Below are 17,439 nucleotides of genomic sequence, written 5' to 3' on the forward strand. Positions count from 1 at the left end.
ATAGGAGGATATAATTGCACAATAGAACTTTAGAAATTAATTATTTTACTCAGTTAATTATAATTACTATAGTAAACTGATTAAATTCATGATATATTCATGTGATGGAATTCTATGCAATCCTTGGGAAAGAATGAAAGAATGCTAATATATACAGATATGAAATGATTACAAGATACTGTTAGTTGAGGGGAAAAACACTTATGAAAACCAGTATGTATAATGCCATTTCATGTGTTTAGTTCAAAAATGTGAATTCCCACATGTTTGTGCATAGGAAAATTCTTATTAGGATATAGAAACTAAAATTATTGGAGGCTTATTTGGAAATCCTGGAAGGAAGACCTTTTTATCCTGTACATTTTTACTGTTGGCTACATATTTTTTTTAATAAAAAAGTTTCAAAACATTCAAGCTGTGTTGGAAGATTTTCCACAATAGTGGGAGATTAAATTTTTCATCATAGAAAATGAAAATTATGTGACATACTTGACATTCTTCTATGGATCTCTCAAATACTGTTTGTTTTTGTTTTGTTTTTTAAATATATTTTTTTAGTTGTAAATGGACACAATATCTTTACTTTATTTACTTATTTTTTATGTGGTGCTGAGGATCAAACCCAGTGCCTCACTCATTCTAGGTGAGTGCTCTACCACTGAGCTACAACCCCAGCCCTGTTTTTGTTTTTTTATATCTTGATTTTTCATCGGCTCAGTCAGTATCTGACAGATAACAGGTCCTCCAAATATTTGATTACTGAAAATATTCATGCATCATTCTTTAATTTAGGTGGGCCTCAGGAACCATTGACTTCTGAATTCCTGTGCGTGTTTTAACTTAACTGATTTGATTATACTATGTACAATCATTCCTACTAATTATGAACCCTGTGAGCCTACCTTATTCTTTTCCCTCCTCATATTAACTTCTTGCTCAAGTTGAATTTCTGTTATCACTATGTATAAAATAGTGTATAGTGTTATTCTTTGTTGTTATTCTTGTCTGTGTGTATGATCTTTAGAGACCAGCCCATTTATTAACATTACAGTGGCAGTTTGCATAATGATTGGGATCATAGACTCTGAAACTAGATGGTTTTAATTATGTAACATAATCTTGGTCAAATTATTGAACATCAGTATACCTTAGTTTCTTTATCTATTTAGTAAAGACTTAATTTATGTACAATTCTTAAAAACAATGCTTGACATATAGTAAGTATTATATATGTAGTGGGAGTTTATCTATTAATATTGATTAATTTGAGAGGAGGCTTAATGACACCAATTCTTTATTGACCTTACTCATGTTTGTGTTCTTTAAAGATCTGCCCATTTCTTTTCATTAATGATCAATTTCTTAATGTATATTCTGTTTCTTTGAAATTATGGTTACCTGTTATTCTTGTGACACACTGATAATAACGAATGAGATTTTTTAACAACTGTTCTTACTTGATACTTTCCTTTGATAAATTGGGTTCCAGTGTTCAGGGATAGTAATCTACCTTGTTTGTTAATACGTATTTTATAATTGCAAAAAGGTATAACAGACTGTAGGAACACTGACAAAATTCATTTCTTGGGCATATTGACAGCTTTGCATTGCTCGTGTGCCACATTATACCTGAAGTATGCATTAATCTGGTGTTCTATGTGGTCTGTTGCCTTGCTGCTTAATCAGTTGATTGATGGCCCTTTTGACAAAGAATATAACTAGTTTTTTATAACTGAATTGTGTTTTTCAACTGTTCACATAAATCACTTTCTTTAAACAGTTGAAATATTTCAAAGTATGAAAGAAAAAAACAGCCATGTTTAAAGTAAGTTTGCAGTATATTTTTCAGAGGAAATTTGTGTATTTTGAGTTAAAAACATCCTGTGAAATCAAATTTATCATTACAGTAAATTTTTCATAAACCAGTGGGTTTAATAATTGCTGGTGATAATATAGGGCAGAAGTGGATTTTATATAATAGCAAGACTTCTTACAATTATTTTTAAGATTTAAATTGCATAAGCAGATACATTTCACTTACTTTGCTTACCTTTTGTCTCAGCCTATCTAGTCATGGTACACTTTTGTATTATTTTTGTGTTATGCGACTATAGTAAAAGTGAAATATCCAAAACATAAGAAAATAATAGCAATGAAATCAAATCAAAATGTTAATTTTTTAGTGTGAAATGTATAAGTGGACTAATGTAGCTAAATAATAAACTGGGTTACAAAAAAGGACAGAACTGTCTGTAACAACAGGGTAACAGAAAAAATAATACACTTTAAGTCATTGTATCAGCTGTTTTGATAGTTTGTGTCAGTTTTCTCTGCAGTATCTTTGAACTTGATTTAATAAGTTGCTGTTTAATATTAAAGCTTTTTTATATTAAAAACTAATAGTTTACTAATGGTATGTTTTTCAGTGGCATACTTTTACTAGTACAACATTGTAATGCTGTTGTTTTATTAGCTGTGTATGTTTATAAGTGAGCAAAAGAGCATTTAGGCATGATTTAACTGGTTCTCACTTGAAGTCTCAGGCACACCAAAACCTCCTAAGTTGAAGACAGGATTTCGGATCTTATATAAGTTCCTCAAAAGTTAATAAGAGCTTGTACTTTGCTTTGCTCTGTTATTTACCAAATATAGTATTATTTCTCCTTCAGTGACATGAGGCTGTGAAAATAAAATTGAGTTGAGATACATGAATATTTGCCATCAATATAATTCTGCTGTGATAGTGTCTACAGCACAGCAAATGGTAGCTGGGCAGCAGTTCAATTAAGATTAGTGTACAGATTAATCCATTACATTGCTATATAGTCATATTTTATTGGAGGGAACATTTGCTGAATTGTGCCATAGTTAGTTACACTTAATAAAATTCTTGCAAAAATTATGTAAAATTAAAGAAGAAACTAAAGTTCGTGAATAAATTGACATCACACTGTCTTGAATGGAAATATTCTTAATGTGTACTTACCCTTTTTTATCCATCATCACCAGCTTAGTAAGTTTCTTATTAAATGATTAACTAACCATTAATTGTTCAGTAAAGGTATATGACATCATGTAGGTGTTTATATTTATATGCCTTTAATGAACATTTGACATATGCAAGTATTTGAGAAGAAATTCCCATACATGGTTGCAGAAGGCACATTCATATCTAGTTTTATTTCATGTTAAGCCTTAACCTTTATACTTTACATTCCGACTTGTACACAAATAATCATTGGCATCAACTCTAATGCCAGATTACCTGATTTTTTAAAAATACTATCTCAATCACATGTAAGATAGCTGATTTTGAGCAGGTTACTTTAATTCCTATTGTTTTCATCTAAAAATATGGATGATGATAATAAATAATAACCACCTCATAGGGGTGTTAGATTAAATGAGTTAATACCTGCAAAATGTTTAATAGTGAATCATACATGGACATTGTTATTATTATGATATAATTGTATATCAGTGAGAATTATCATGTAGTCTAGATTTATAGCTAAACGACTAGGGAGGATGCTTAAATCATGTGGAGAAGTAATGTATGTGATGATTCTTTTCAATTTTTACTTCCATTAGGCCACTTGGATTCCTAGCTAGTTATATAACAATGACTTTGTTGAGGCTCCACCTTAAGTTCCTCAAAAGTTAATAAGAGCTTGTACTTTGCTTTGAAATAGCTTACTTTGAAATTTGCCTTTAAACAAACAATAAGATCACTAAGAAATAGGACTGAATTCCCCAAGTTAACTCTAAATGAAGGGAAAGAGTTTAAGGATTGCTGCCCCTATTTGTAATATAAGTGATATGTATTGGTGCCGCAGTCTGGCTGGGCACAAAATCACAAGCCACTCGAGCAGGAACAAACTTTATTTCCGAACTCCCGTGAACGCCACGCACGTGGCCTTCTCCCGGGACACACACCACACTAACTGGCACTCCCTCCTCCGGAAATCTCTCCTACCACACTTCCCCAACCAATAGGAACTCTCTGGGAATCCCCGAGAGAGCTCCAAAGTAGCAGGCCGAGGTGGACAGCAGGGGTCTAATATCCAAGTGAATATACATCTTAACATAACCATTATCATCTCAGTGGCTTGCTGGCGTCACCTTTCAACCAAAAATGCCATGCAACCAAAAATGCCATGCGTCATTCCTACTCGGCTATGGCTCTCAGCACCCCCCCCCCTTCTGTTTAATTAAGCACCAAGCATGTGGCTTAGGGACTGTGCCTGTTAGGCTGTCCAATACTACATATGGCTCTTACCGGTCATCGGATGAGCTGACCTCAAGGCGTCAGCCTCCTGTCTTAGGTTGGTACCACTGCAATTGGATCATACCCGTCACTGACTACCGGTCCAGCATACAGCCATACTTGTGGATAGTCCTATGCACCAGTGGGGGGGGGGGGTGAGGTTCTTTGCCTCACCTCTGTTGGCCCCCAAATTTGGCCTTGGTGCCAGTGGGGGGGTGAGGTTCTTTGCCTTACCTCTGTTGGCCCCCAAAATTTAGACCATCACTAGCAGAAGGGAGGAGGATACAGAAATGCCACGACACTAAGCCAATTGACGGCTCCTTTGAAAAATTGTACAACCAGTGACACCATCAGCAAAAATACTCCAGCATTACCACAATTCGCTGCACCAACAGATAGTTCACAATGTATACAAGTGATACATAGTCCAGGCAAGTTCTGCAAGCAGTTCAAAGCGGAGGAATCTATCAATATGTCCATTTCCTCCCAAAGTAAATCGACTCCTTGATTGAGCATTACTTGTTGAGTTATTATTTATTGATGCATCAGTTTATACAGTTTACTGTGATAGCTATCGAAGAAGCTGTAGTTTGGTTTTATCTTTGTCTTCACCGGCACTGGGATGAAGATAGGAATTCTGGCAATGATGGCTTAAAAAAAAAAATATGTAACATTCCAACAGGTACTAAGAAAACAATTTTCTGAACAATTTACATTATCCTGAACAGAATTATTAAATATAATGGAAAGGAAAGGTGAAAGTAAACAAACAGATCTGTTAACCTCCTTATTTGTTCACATTTAAAACAATCCTCAACAGCCGTTTACCCATATTGGAGATCACTTTAGTTTGGGAGATATATCGGGAATGGATTTGGGGAAAAGTAATGATAAAAATGGCTCAATTTTTATGTGTGTTCTGTCCCTTTTTCATCACCCAGTTCAGTATTTCAGCTTGTATGCTATTTTATTAAAATAGCATTAAGTGCTCTGAAATCTGTCACAAAATGGCAGGAAAAGAAATAACTAGAATTTATGCAAAAATTAATTGATAATATTCTTTTGACATGTTTATAATGTACCAAACCATTCAAACCATTAAATTTTACTATGGTTAGTAGAGCTGAATTGAAAAGCATATCAGGTGTCAGGAACAAAAGCCTATCTGCAAGCACAGCTGTATATGCACAGCTAGCTGTCTTGGTGTATCTTGATGTGTTATCGTGGACATGGGCCTAGCATAATTTGAACATATTTCAAATAGATCCTTTATTCATGTAGATCAAATAATTTTCACTTTAAAAATAGAAAGTATAAAATTCTGAAAATTGTTTTTGTAAATGTCACAAGGATAGGTAAATGATTTTAAGAGATAAACTATATACTTTTTCCTCCTTAGTATTGAGTTTGACAGAGACTGTGACTATTTTGCAATTGCTGGGGTTACAAAGAAGATTAAAGTCTATGAATATGGCACAGTCATCCAGGATGCAGTGGATATTCATTACCCTGAGAATGAAATGACTTGCAATTCCAAAATCAGGTATTTACATGGTTTTCTTGTCCTTGGTATGTATAATTAATGAGAGATTGTTTTTCCTTTCCATGAGATTCCTTACACATTCATGGTGAATGATGTAATTGCACTGCATATATGGAGGATGTGTTATTGACTTAAAACAGAATATCTTTTTAGATGTTGTAGAATTTGGGGGAATTGAGAATAGCTAAAACCATAAATGTTGAAAGTTTGACTTTGTTAGAACATTTTAATTGAGAGGAAGATGGCCGCTGCGTACGGGGGTTGCTGAAGTGCTGAGCGTGGTGCTCAAAGCAGCGGCTTTAATAGAGATTTCGCACAGTCTGTTAAAGCTCCTTTCACCGTTAATCTGTAGTGGACCACTTTGCCAAGGATCAGGAAGAACAAAGAACATTTTAATTGAAATTTCAGTCATAAGTTCATTGGTCAAGGCAAAATTTTTTGGATATAAATACAGAAACCCAGTTCAAACTAGTTTATCTGGCTTGTGTGATTCTCTACAACTGAAAGCTGTAACCTCATATCCATCTTACAACTAGTGATCAGAGTAAAAAGGATTAAAGGCCATTACTTGATTTATTACTTTCAGTTTAAAAACCTAGGCGTTGTTGGTAGAATTGTGATTGTGAACTTTAAATAAAAGCTGCTCTTTCTGATCACATTAAAATCCTTTATATCCTATTATTTATATGTAAAGTAAGTTTTAACTTTCTTTCAGCTGTATCAGTTGGAGTAGCTACCATAAGAACTTGTTAGCTAGCAGTGATTATGAAGGCACTGTTATCCTATGGGATGGATTCACAGGACAGAGGTCAAAGGTCTATCAGGTAAATTAAGGATACTAGTTATATAAGAATAAGAATTATATTTTTGCCTCATTTTCTTAACAATTATAGAACTTCATGTGTGTTATGATTACAGATTTGAAGACTATTTGATATTTTTTACACATGTGTGATAATTGTAATACCTCATCCAAAGGATTTCTTCAGACTTTGATGTTTTTATCAATCTCTCAAATAAATTTCCAAAAATAATAATATTAGTAAATGTATATATAAAAAGATTTATAATTGCTTTGCATCAATATTTTAGGTTGCTTTTGTTTTTTTAGCCTCTTGTCTTTCCTGCCCTTTCATAGCAATAAATTGGTTATCAGTATTTTGTTGTTTCATTTTACTTTATTTATTTTAAGATCTATATTCTAAGTCTTTTTGTCTTCCTTTTACATCCAGGAGCACGAGAAGAGGTGTTGGAGTGTTGATTTTAATTTGATGGATCCTAAACTTTTAGCTTCAGGTTCTGATGATGCAAAAGGTACTATTTGAATCTCTCTCCTAGCATTACCCTCTCCTGCTAATTCCTTTAATTGGCTGAGATACAAACACTTAGTGAAAGTCTCCCGGCATTCCTTTGTGATTACTGATAAACTATGCCAAACATAATTTACAAAAATCAGTTTCTCTTTTTTGAGTGAAGGAAAAATGAATGTATTGCATTCTTATAATGATGTTTTCTGGATTTGTGCCACATAATGACATTTTAAATTGCTGTCATCTTATAGCCAGGTCCTTTGGAAGATTTTGGTGTATCCTAAAGTCTCTTCACAAAGTTTATAATATTTTAAGGCAAAAACCTCTGTATTTCTTTTTGCCTGTTTAATTGACTTTTTCTCTTTTTCTTGTTTATCCATCTTTGTTATCATTTTCTGTTATTCTTACTGTGCTTTTCTGGTATGATTCTTCTATTAGGTTTATAAAGCTCTGTGGACAAATTTCTTTTACCTTAGAGTCAGTAGCCTTAAATTCTTTGCCCTTTTGTTCTTTTCTTCATGTAACTTCCAGACTAATGGTTAGATAGACAAAAATAGGTCTGGCATTGCAAGCATTCTGTTTTCTCTACATCCGTTCAACACTTATTATTTCCTTCCTTCTTACCTTCCTCCTTTCTCTTGCCTTTCCCCTTTTAATTTATTTGTTTATATTTTTTTAAATATATGTTTGAAGGTCCTAATATTAGGAACAAAGTGGTAGCTCATTGGGGTTTTGATTTCTGCTTTTTTGACATTTATTGTTATTGATTATCTTTTTTAATGTATGCATTGGCCATTCATGTATTTTTTTTTTTGAAAAATTATCTATTCAAAGTCTCCTCTTTTAATCAGCTTATTTGTTTTTGTTTTTGGTTTATTTGCTTGGGTTGTAAGAATTATCTGTATATTCTGGATGTTAATCACTTATCAGATATGTGATTTGCAAATGTTTTCTCCCATTCTGTGGTTGCCTTTTTAATTTGTTAATAATGTTCTTTGATGAATGAATTTTTTTTTATTTTGATGAAATTTAAGTTGTTTTTTGTTGTTGTTGTTGCCTGTGTCATAACCAAGAAATCACTGTCAAATTAAATGTCATGAAGCTTTTCTCCCTTGTTTCCCTTTAGGAATGTTTTAGTTCTTACATTTATGTCTTCGATCTATTTAAATTTTGTGTATGGTATAGGACACGACTTTATTCTTTTACACATGGATATCCAGTTTTCCCAGGACCTCTTGTTAAAAATACTGTCTTTTCCCATGTTGAATGGTGTCAGCACCCTTTTCAAAAATCATTCCACTGTCCATACAAGGTTTTATCTCTGGTCTTTCTGCATTAGTTATTGGTTTTTTAATGTATGTCTTTGTGCTGTTACCACATTGTTTTGATTAGTCTAGAGTTGTTTTGCAATGAAGAAGGATGAGTCGTCCTTATTTGTTTCTTTTAAAGATTATTTTGGCTATTTGAGACCCTTGAAATTCTGTATATTTTTTTTCTATTTTTGTAAAATACTTGGGGGATTTGGAAGGGATTGCATTGAGACTTCATTGATTTTTATGTGTTAATATTTTCTTCTTGATCTGGGCTTAATTTCCTCTCCTTTTTTGAGTTTAAGGTGAAGTTTTGTCACCGTTTTGAGACCTCCTTTTTTCTAATATAAATGCTTTGTTACGCATTTCCCTTTAAGCACTTCTATAGACAGTTCCAAAAATATTCTTACATATGGAAATATATAATGTTATCAGAGTATGTACACTTAAGCACATATTTAAATAATACTATAATGAATGCACATGTAAGGGATATGCCACCTTACTCTAGATTGCTTGTTTTGTTAACCTGTCCTTTTAATTTAATTTAATTTTTTTTTTAATTTTACTTTGGTACTAAGTATTGAATTCAGAGGTACTCAACCACTGAGCCATATCCCCACCCTTTTAAATATTTTATTTAGAGACAGGATCTTTCTAAAGTTGTTTACGGCCTCACTAAGTTGCTGAGGCTGGCTTTGAACTCATAATACTCCTGCCCCCACCTCCCAAGCTGCTGGGATTACAAGTGTGCGCCACCTTGCATGGCTTGTTACCTGTCTTTTAAGTTAAGTTTTCTTGTGGGTCTGAATTACCTCTCAGTATAAAATCATTGTTTATTTTGGCTTTGACATTGAAGCTAGACTTTGTTGGCTTCAAATAAGTTGTTGTGTTCTTCAGGCATTCAGTTTAAACACTTTTTGGTCCAGGTAAACCAAATTATTTCAAATTGGCACAAAGCACATCAGTCATAACAAGGAAACTTTTCAAGTTACAGAAGTACTTGCTAATGTATTTATTTCTCTTTATTGTCTTTCCCTTAGTGAAGCTGTGGTCTACCAACCTAGACAATTCAGTGGCAAGCATTGAGGCAAAGGCTAACGTGTGCTGTGTTAAATTTAGCCCTTCTTCTAGATACCATTTGGCTTTTGGCTGTGCGGGTAAGAAATGAAAGCAGATTTGTTTGATTGATGTGGTTATCATGTCTAGAGGAGCTTTTTATTTAAACAAATAGCTACCTTTGTGAGCTTAAATTTTGTTCTCATTATTAGACTTGAAACTAGAGATATATCGTCCTTATTTACATAGTTAATATACCTTGATTGCACTATTCTGTCACTCTTTATTACATAATTTGAGTTTGTTGATTTTTTGACTTATAAAGATATTTAAACAAGCTATATTCTGTAGGCACAATATAGCTTTTTTTTTTTTTAAAGGAAGCCTAATCCTCTGGCAGTTTTTATTGAGTGCCTACTATGCATAAACTAGGGACAGGGAATAATACAGTCTTTTATCATGGAGTACATGCTAATAGTATAAGTATTCAAGAAAAATATTGGTTGTTGTTTAATAGCAAAGAATCATTTGCTAAAGTACATTTCTTAACCTCAGTTACCATTTGTCTGGATTTCGGTGGGGCATTCCAACATTACACCTATTGTACTGTCATTTTAATGTTAGTGTCCTTTTGCGTTGTAAAAACAGTCATGAGTTAGAAGATAAAACATATGGCTACTTTATTCTTAATTCCTTTATCTTCTGTATCTTTTCCCTTCTTGAATATTTACTAAAATATCAAATACCATAATTTAACTTCTTCCTGGTAAAAATCTGATTTTTTAAAAATTAAGAACATCAAGGTTTACAAAAAAGATAAGTTATCATAATATGAGAACAATAGCAAATTTAAGAAAAGGGAAAGCATACTTTAAACTTTGGCATTATACCTTTCACTGTTTTTAACTCAAGTTGTCTTTCGCTGGGAAATTGATAAAATTTCATACATTTGAAGAGGGCATGTAGGTATGGGTAGAATTCTTTTTATTAGCATATGGAATTTTCTTTATAATGATTAGCTGGTACTTGCTTCCATTAATCTCTGCATTGATGATTGTTAAAGAAGGATGTTATGCATAAAACTCTTATAAAACACTGTGGCATGCATTAATTCTTTAGTTGTTTTCATTATTAATATTTTATCATGCATTCAATTAAAATATACTTAGTTTATTGTTATTAAGGTATGTTCTGTTTTATAAACACACATTAACCATTACCCATTGTTTATGGATAGATTATATTATCAGCATTAAATTAATATGTACAGATAGGCACATCTTCAAACTTTTTCCTTCTTAGAAGATCAGAAGCTATTTTTAAAAATGCTGGTAGGCAGTCTTACACCAGTAATGATTAACTGTATAAATTTTCATACATTTCTTATTTAATTTTATTATTTGCTTTTCCATGTAAGCTTTTTAAAAAATTAGTTAATTAATTTTACAGTAAAATGAATTTCTACATACAGCATGCAAATGAAGCACAACTTCTCATTCCTCTGTATATACATGGTTCAGAGTCACTCCACTAGTGTAATCATACATGTATATAGAGTAATAATGTTGGTCTCTTTCTACTGTCCTTCCCATCCTCACAATCCTACCCATCCCCTCGCTCCCCTCTACACAAAACAGAATTCCTTCATTTTTCCCTATCTCCCTGCCTCACTATGAATCAGCATCCGCTTACCAGAGAAAACATTCAGCATTTAGTTTTTTAGTATTGGTTTATTTCACTTAGCATGATATTCTCTAGTTCCGTCCTATTGCCTGCAAGTGCCATAATTTCATTCTTTTTTAAGGCTGAGTAATATTTCATTGTGTATATATATACCACAGTTTTTTTTTTATCCATTCCTCTGTTGAAGGGCATCTAGGTTGATTCCATAGTTCATCTATTGTGAATTGAGCTGCTGTAAACATTGATGTGGCTGCATCACTGTAATATGCTGATTTTAAGTCCTTTGAGTATAGACCAAGGAGTGGGATACCTGGGTCAAATGGTGATTCCATTCCAGGTTTTCTGAGATCTCTCCATACTGCTTTCTATGGTGGTTGCACCAATTTGCAGTCCCACCAACAGTGTATATCTTTTTCCACACATCACTGTGAACACTTATTATGGCTTATATTCTTGATAATTGCCATTCTGATTGGAGTGAGATGAAATCTTAGTTGTTTTTTTTTTGCATTTCTCTAATTACTATAGATGATGAACATTTTTTCATATTTGTTGATTGATTGTATTTCTTCTTCTTTAAAGTGTATGTTCAGTTCCTTATTGATTGGGTTATTTGTTTTGTTGGTGGTAAAGTTTTTTGAGTTCTTTATATAGCCAGGAGATTAGTGCTCTGTCTGAGGTGCATGTAGTAAAGATTTTTTTTTCCCATTATATAGGCTCTCTATTCATGTTATTGATTGTTTTCTTTCCTGAGAAGAAACTTTTTAGTTTGAATTTATCCCATTTATTGATTCTTAAAATTTTACTTTTTGTAGAAGTCTTGTAAAGGAAGTCAGGTCCTAAGCCGACATAATGAAGATTTGGGCCTACTTTTTCTTCTATTAGGCATAAATGTTTTCAACTATATTTCATTATAACCTATACTCTTTAGCAGACGAAGTTTTAATTGTTTTTAAGTGTCCATATGACTCCAAAGAAATGGGAATTAAAAAATGTAACCACCTATTCTTATGGTAATTACTTCTAACTGAAAATTAGAAAAAAAATAGTTTTGGAATAAATGAATGAGTTCATTTAATGAAAGTAAAAATTACAACTAGGCAGCACAGACTTTCTTGCTGTAATAATCAGGAATTAATTATCTAATTTAGCAACCAGCCACACTTTCTCTGGGTTTGCGCTGATGAGAGCACATAGTGATTGACAACTGGTGTTGTCTGAGAAACTTGTGGGTAGGGGTCAGTCTGTCGTGCAGTATTTCAAAGGAAATGCATCTACATACTTGTTCTCAATTGTACAAATGTGAAGTTGAACTCCTTTTATACATACACTCAGTTCTTATTTTCCTTTGCTCTCTATTTTTACCTTAGATCAAATTCTACCTCTTTTGTACAAATGAAAGTTCTTTCTGTACTTTTATAATACCCATTAAAAACAAAGATACATTATGAATGCTTCCTTTTTGAAGAGGAAAGAGAAAATGACTTCTAAGATGCAACCCTAAAGTTGAAAGAGCTCTTACAGGCAGCCTGGTTAAAGTGATCCTTAATTATAGCTATAAAACATATTTATTTTTGGCCCTATTTTGCAAAAAAAACCAGCAGATACTCTGAATAATATATGCCTCATAGCTTTCGACCTTTTACTGTAGGAGCAGTCAGGTTGAAAGTATACTTATGCACATATTTAAATAGGCTTGAAATTTTTCCTACAATTGTTGCTTTCAAACTATAACATTAGGACAGTAGTAGTGAAGTTGTAAGTATACCAACTATGAATGGTCCTTTTGGATAAATGAAAAGAAATATTTTCTCATATATCAATTAAAATTCTGTCACTAATTTGGGCTTTTGACATAGTGATATGGTAAATTGAGATATTTTAAACATCACTTTAGTCCTTTAAAGATCACTTTAGTCCAAAAGAGAATAATATAATTGTTTATGGTTAGCTAGGAGAACATGGATTAAAAATTATACCAGGAGTAAAACCACAGCAGGAAGTACAGCTAAGTCAGTTTGCTCATTAAGAAAGAAATCTTAAATCCTTTATATTCCTTATATTGATCCATTGAGAGTAAAATAACAAGTGGAAAAAGTTTAATTATAAAATTATATTCCTAATTATCTCTAGTATTATCATCTGCTTTTTTATTTTTTTCTTGGTTAGGAAAATATATGAATCCTATTGACTTTTTCGTTATCATATTGTTTGGAGATAGGCATAGTGTATAGAATGTGTGGGTGTGTGTATAGAGAGAATACTCCCTCTAGCTAGAGTACAGTTTTGTTTTGAGTCTTGCATTCTCTAGAAGGACTTATCTGATTGATTAAGATGATATGGCAAGCCTGCTGCTTTGGGCAGTCTATTAATGAAAAAAATAAGAAAGAAAATCTTACCACACAGTTGATGAATGTGAGCATAACCATCTTAACTGTTAGAGTTTATTCTCCCGTCTGTTTGGATTGCTCTCTTACTTTTAATAGAAATAGAATTTCTACTTACTACATTATAAATATTTGTAGATTGATTATCCAGTTATTGCCTGTTAAAGCTATCAAATAGAACTTACTGCACTAATGGACATATTTTATATTTATATTGTCTGATGTGATAGTTCTAGCTACATGTGGCTGAGGACACTTGATGTAGTTGCCATGACTGAGAGACTGAATTTTTGGTTTTATTTAGTTTTAAATAATTTAATCATGGAGCTGGGGTTATGGCTCAGTGGTAGAGCTCTTGCCTAGCATGTGTGAGGCATTGGGTTTGATTCTTAGCACCACATATAAACAAATAAAATAAAGGTCCATTGACAACTAAAAAATATTTTTAAATAATAATAATAATTTAATCACATATTACTAGTTGCTACCATATTAGAGAAAAAGCACAGTTCTGAATCATCTATGAAGTATAGGTTCTGAATCATTGCCACCAAATTATTTTTTTATCAACTGAAACTGACAGATATTAAAATTTATTTGAATTAGAAAAGTTTGTTTAAAGAGGAATATTAAGAATGGTGAAAGCTTTTCTTTCGCTGTATATAGCAATTCCTTAGAGGTAAAACTAGTCTTTTAAAAGTATTTTAACTTATTCTAACTCCTCTGAAGAATGTTTACATTTACACTTTTATTATAAATTACATTTATATTACAAATGGTGATATTATTTACATTGGCTTGTCATTTTAGCAGTGATTTTCCGAAGGGATACAGTTTTGATACCTTGTTGGCCTGCAAGGGATATTCATGGAATTTTGTTACTTGGTTGTTTGCGGGATTAGCATAGTTTGGTTATAAAATTAAAAGGACGAATTCTCTTTACACTGACAAGGCCAAGGGGGAATATAAGTAAGGAATCAAATTTAGTATCACCAGTAGAACAAACATGTACTTGCTCATGTAGAAAGGACCATTACCTTGAAAGTATTCTTGTCCAAAACATTTAGCTTCAACATCATAATAAGACAGGATTAATATGTGTGGAAAAATATTCTGCAAAACAACACAAATAGCAATATTGTGAAATTTTCTATATAAAACACTGAGGATACATGACAAATATAAGGAATTGTGACTTCAGAGTAGAAACCAAATAAGTGAATAGTAATTAGGACTTTAAAAAAGAAAAACAACTGAGAGATATTTGAATATATAGTGTGTGTTAAATTATATTATGTCTACATTTTCTTGCATATGACATGATGTTATTGTGGATACACAGAAGTTCTCATATTTAAAGGGTAGATGGTAAAAAAAGAAAGTAAAATATCCTGATATTTAAAACTTACAGATAGTTGGAGAGGGGACATGTATGTATGTAGAGTGGGGATTGTACAATAATGAAACATTAATGGTTAGTGAGTCTGAAGTGAAGATTACTTATTATTTTTATTTTTTAAACTTCTTAGCAGGTTTGGTTTTTCAAATTAAAAGGTTAAGTGGGGAAGAAATAGGAGTTAAGACCATACCCTAATCCTGAAATTATTAAGCATGTTTTTAAAAGTATGGCAATATTTCAGAAATATAGAGACCTCTTTTTATAAAAGGAAAAAAATTATCAAGAATTCCCCTATGGACCTAAACTGTTTTATCACAACTTTAATAAAGTACATGTATAAATGTAAAAATCATGCACCATCTACACGTGTTTCTAGCTCCTATACAACTTTTAATTCATATTATAATTAAATATAATCAATATATAAAATCAAGAAAATTCAAAATAACTAATGGAATAATAGTAGTAGGATGGACTAATACATACTGTGTTGAAAATTTTAAGTTGCCACTTTACATAGCAAACTGGTTTGGGGTACTTAATTATAATTTTTTTTTTTTTTTTTTGCTTTTGAGGTTATCAGACCTGTATTAATAACTACCATTTGATATTCACTTTCCATGCTAATTTTCTCATTCCAGCTACTGTAAAACTTAGTGTAGTGCAATTACAAAATTTAGTCTTTACCTATGTACTGTATCTTTTATATTTTATGTCCTCTTTTTATTAAACTGAAAATAATGTATACTTATTATTTTCATAATACAAATTATCTTCCACTTATTAAACAACTTGAGAAATTAAAGACTTATTTGAATATTTTTCACCTGGGAATATACTACAAAAACAAGGTTTAATCCTTGTAAATGATAAATTTAATATTAGCACAACAATTAAAGAATGAAGTAGGATACATTTTTCCTTTTTTATTATTATTTTTTCTTGGAGCCAGGATTTCACTGTGTTACCTAGGCTGGCCTCAAACTCCTGAATTCAACCAATCCTCCTGCCCCAGCCTCCCAAATAGCTGGGACTACAGGCATGTGCCATTGTGCCCACTTAATTTTCTCACTTTCACTTTGGCATGTACCAAATTGTTACTCTGTATTTGAACTTCTAAATCAAAAACTTCTAGATCAACAATGGAATGCTGTCACTTAAGGTGATTGCCTAATACAATTATAATAATAAACAGAAAAGCCATTGCAAAAAATACTGGCAAAATTATCAAGACTAATCAACTCTGTACAACAAAACCTTATAAAACATGCAGTCACCACAGGAGAGAAGCTGGTTGTCAAAATGACCCTTCCTGAGAGTATTACTGGTATTTGACCTAACCCACAGTCTCCATGGGGAAAGACTATATACTCAGAATTCAGAATCCAGAAGTGAATCCTAATATACATTTTCTACGAAAGTGCCAATGCAGTTCATTAGGAAAATGAATTTGTGCTGCAGTAATTGGGGATCACAAGCAAAACAATGAACTTAGACCCTTACTCCATATCTTACATAAAAATTAACTTAGGGTTGTAAGAACTAAAACAACAAAACACTTTAAAATAGGAGGAAATCTTTAAAACCGTGAATTAAAAAATATGTAACACGAAAAGTGTCATCCATGAAAGAACTAATCAATAAATTGGACCTTATCAAAATTCACAACTTGTGGTATCAAAATACACCATTAAGATAATAACAACTCATGTAACAGTGTTTGAAAACAGTAGCAAAAAACATCTGATAAAGGTCTTGTATGCATATATTTCAAAGAACTCAAACTGGAACTTTCATGTATTTCTGATGGGAATATAAAATGGAGCAACCAACAGCTGTCAGTTTCTTAAAGAGTTGAGCAATATTATCACATGACTCAGATCTGTGCTTTTAAGGTGTCTTCCCAAGAGACACAAAAACGTGTCCTCACAAAGATTTGAATCTGATTGGTCATAGCAGCATTTTTCGTGATAATCAAAACCATGGAGACCTATGTCAACCAACGGATGAGTTTCCAGACAAAATGTGATAATATCTTTACAGTGGCTACTATTTGGTAGTTAAAAAAAAAAAAATAGGCACATGTTAAAACATGGATGAACCTCAGAAACATTATGCAGTGTATAAGAAGCCATACAATGGGGCCACATATTATTTCATTTTAATATTCAGCAAGTCAATGTATATGGAAAGAAATAGAGGTTGGCTGGGTAGTGGGTAGAAATAGAGTTTGGCTGGGTATTAGTGTGAAGAAAGTGTTCTAAAACAGATTGATGGCAATGGTCATGGTTATACTACTAGGTAAAAGTCATTGACTTGTATACATTCAGTTGATAAATTTTATTATATGCAAAATATGTCTCAGTGTATTTTAGAAAAGTGGGAAATAAAATTATATAGCAATATTTTTTTATAAAACCATTAGAATGTCACAATATACTTCAGATTTTTAAATATTCTGAACCCCTAATATTCTGTTTT

General features: G+C 32.3%; 1 protein-coding gene across 5 annotated transcripts in view; it reads left to right on the plus strand.

The window, feature by feature from the left end:
• Cop1 (COP1 E3 ubiquitin ligase) overlaps positions 1-17,439 on the plus strand; it is a 169,843-nt gene that overhangs the window by 96,406 nt on the left and 55,998 nt on the right. For all 5 annotated transcript variants that reach the window (XM_058574461.1, XM_046430099.2, XM_046430098.2 and 2 more), the window contains 4 exons: positions 5,667-5,810; positions 6,526-6,634; positions 7,043-7,124; positions 9,474-9,590. In XM_058574461.1, the coding sequence (XP_058430444.1) occupies positions 5,667-5,810; positions 6,526-6,634; positions 7,043-7,124; positions 9,474-9,590 (452 nt within the window). The remainder of the gene's footprint in view (positions 1-5,666; positions 5,811-6,525; positions 6,635-7,042; positions 7,125-9,473; positions 9,591-17,439) is intronic.

The sequence above is a fragment of the Marmota monax genome, unplaced genomic scaffold, assembly GCF_021218885.2.
Source record: "Marmota monax isolate L192 unplaced genomic scaffold, Marmota_monax_Labrador192_F-V1.1 WCK01_AAM20220418_F8-fsc00055, whole genome shotgun sequence".
Classification (NCBI taxonomy): Eukaryota; Metazoa; Chordata; class Mammalia; order Rodentia; family Sciuridae; genus Marmota; species Marmota monax.